A 2333-nucleotide genomic window follows, 5' to 3' on the forward strand; every position below is an offset into this window, starting at 1 on the left:
ATCTTCTTACCAGCAACAGTCTACTGCCTCACAGGATATGACTGCGGTGGAACGGGACTCAACATTACCACTCTCTCCCTCCTTGACGTAGGAGACTGCGACGTGGAAGATATTGAACTAGTCAAAACTTCTGTCCATATACAACTACTCCAGACGGCCGAATACGAGACAATCTCTGCATACCAGTGCAAGGTTAATCGACCGAACAATATATTACTGCGGAATGCACTCACATGTCTCAATAGTAACCGAGGGTCGAAAACAATATGTGAAGGAAATCGGAGCATACAACTGCCAAAAGATACACGAAACCGGATCCTTGGCCATTGGCACCGCTTTCGTTGACCGGCTAATAAATAATGCCACTAACCATCGCAGCGTAACACTGGCAGGACAAGCTTTCACTGATGGTCGCTGCGCAGGCACACAATATACGGACGGCTACGGAACCTGGGAGAACGTCGTGGTGCAAGCAGCCGTTGAAATAACTCTGCGCACGTTCACGATGCCTTTTAAAAGATCGATAGGTAAAGTGAATCTGCCTTCGGGAACCCAGTGTCCATCAGCGCAAGGAGGCTGCAATGACTGGGACGGCACGGAGACATTTTGGAGTCTTCCCTACACAGACGGTTGCCATTTCAACAAGTATGATATTCTATACGAGGGTACAGCAACAAAATTATCACCCAAGAAATACGAGCAAGCACCCGAAGTATATACAGTGACCACCAAGGATACCACCTTCGCATTAGCCAAAATTACAGAGACAAATCTTTGCGGATACAAATTATACCACACGGAACATCCCAAGTTACTCATTTTCGAGACGCAGCCTGGAAGATCCTTCCAATCCAAAACTAAAACCTCTGTAGACAATCTAGATATCTTCTCATATGTTAACTCTAAGTTTGTATACGTAGAGAAACATATTAAAACACAACTAACACGATTATACAAGGATATAATGGAGCAAAAATGTGCCCTGGAGAAACAAATCCTGCAAAACGCCCTCTCACTATCCAGCATCGCTCCAGACGAAATGGCATTCAGAATCATGAAAACACCGGGTTATACTGCAGTCACCGCCGGTGAGGTTATCCACATAATAAAGTGCATACCGGTGGAATGTAAATTACGACGCACCGACAATTGTTATAACGAACTCCCAGTGACTTATCGAAATCACTCATTATACCTGCAACCAAGATCGCGCATCCTCTCAAAGACGGGCACACCCAAAGACTGCAACGAGTTGCTACCCAATCTCTATAAGATTGATACCACCTGGTACAGATTGACAGGTAGTATAACGGAATCGCTACCCCCACCAACCATACAACCACTCACCAAACCTTCGTGGAAGTATGTGAGCCCTGATGCATTGGCCACCAGCGGGATCTACACATCTGAAGACTTGGATCGACTCAGAGACCATATTATGTTTCCTGTAGAGAAACCTTCAATGCTTAATACAATTGCGCGTGGCGCAATGGGCCGAGAAATACCCAAGGGAACTATAGCAATGCTCAACCTCTTGGACGAAGCCTCATTAGACCATATCGCAGAGAACGCAGGTAGAAAACTTTGGGATGGTTTTATCACATTTGGATCGGCGAGTGCTGGTGTCTTGGCACTATTCATAATCGGCAGAACTATTAAACTGTTAGTGGACACGATAATCCATGGCTATGCTCTACACTCGATCTATGGCTGGAGTATCCATTTAATCGGAGCTATCTGGTCGTCAGTAACTCACCTCCTGCTATTCCTGGGAAAATCCAGCAAAACTAAGATAACGAACGAAGAAGAAGGACGGCAAGAAGAAGCATCAGCGCCATCCCCTCAAGAAAAGGATAGTGAAGTGAAAACAGTGCCGGAACAATCGTACGCAGAGTTGCGAAAATATCTCCATGAAAACGAACGAATGTAAGAAACACTAAATTAAGCGTTGTTATAAAATAATGTAAAAAAAAAAAAAAAAAAAAAAATTGTATCTCCTAAAACCTTTAGGTAATATCTTAGCTGATATTTGATGATTTATTATATCTTTTATATCTTTATATCTTTTGTACTTAGGATTACGATGAGAAATGTCGGTCGGAGTGCCTCCATTTCTATTATAAGGGGGGGGGTGTCACGTCTGTCGCGTCAGAATAAACGAATAAATTAATAATTTTATGCCCTATGGTAAAAAAGTTACTCCTTTCAAATTTATAGAGATAATTTTTGTATAGCACGGAACAAGGAATAGACGTGATACGTCCCTAGGCCACCGCGAGCCCCACCAGGGCAACTCTCTGGCCTCCCACGCGAGCGCCGCACTCCCACCGCCA

At 44.1% G+C, this 2333-nt stretch overlaps 1 protein-coding gene across 1 annotated transcript; it reads left to right on the plus strand.

Moving 5' to 3' along the window:
• Positions 1 to 204: 204 nt before the first annotated feature.
• On the plus strand, positions 205 to 1962 carry LOC148938041 (uncharacterized). The gene has a single exon (XM_089078321.1). It carries the CDS (start codon positions 224 to 226, stop codon positions 1928 to 1930), a length of 1707 nt encoding a protein of 568 aa, XP_088934447.1. The 5' UTR covers positions 205 to 223; the 3' UTR covers positions 1931 to 1962.
• Positions 1963 to 2333: the final 371 nt, after the last annotated feature.

Source organism: Pogonomyrmex barbatus, unplaced genomic scaffold (genome assembly GCF_055798465.1).
Source record: "Pogonomyrmex barbatus isolate J1 unplaced genomic scaffold, ASM5579846v1 scaffold1, whole genome shotgun sequence".
Lineage (NCBI taxonomy): Eukaryota > Metazoa > Arthropoda > Insecta > Hymenoptera > Formicidae > Pogonomyrmex > Pogonomyrmex barbatus.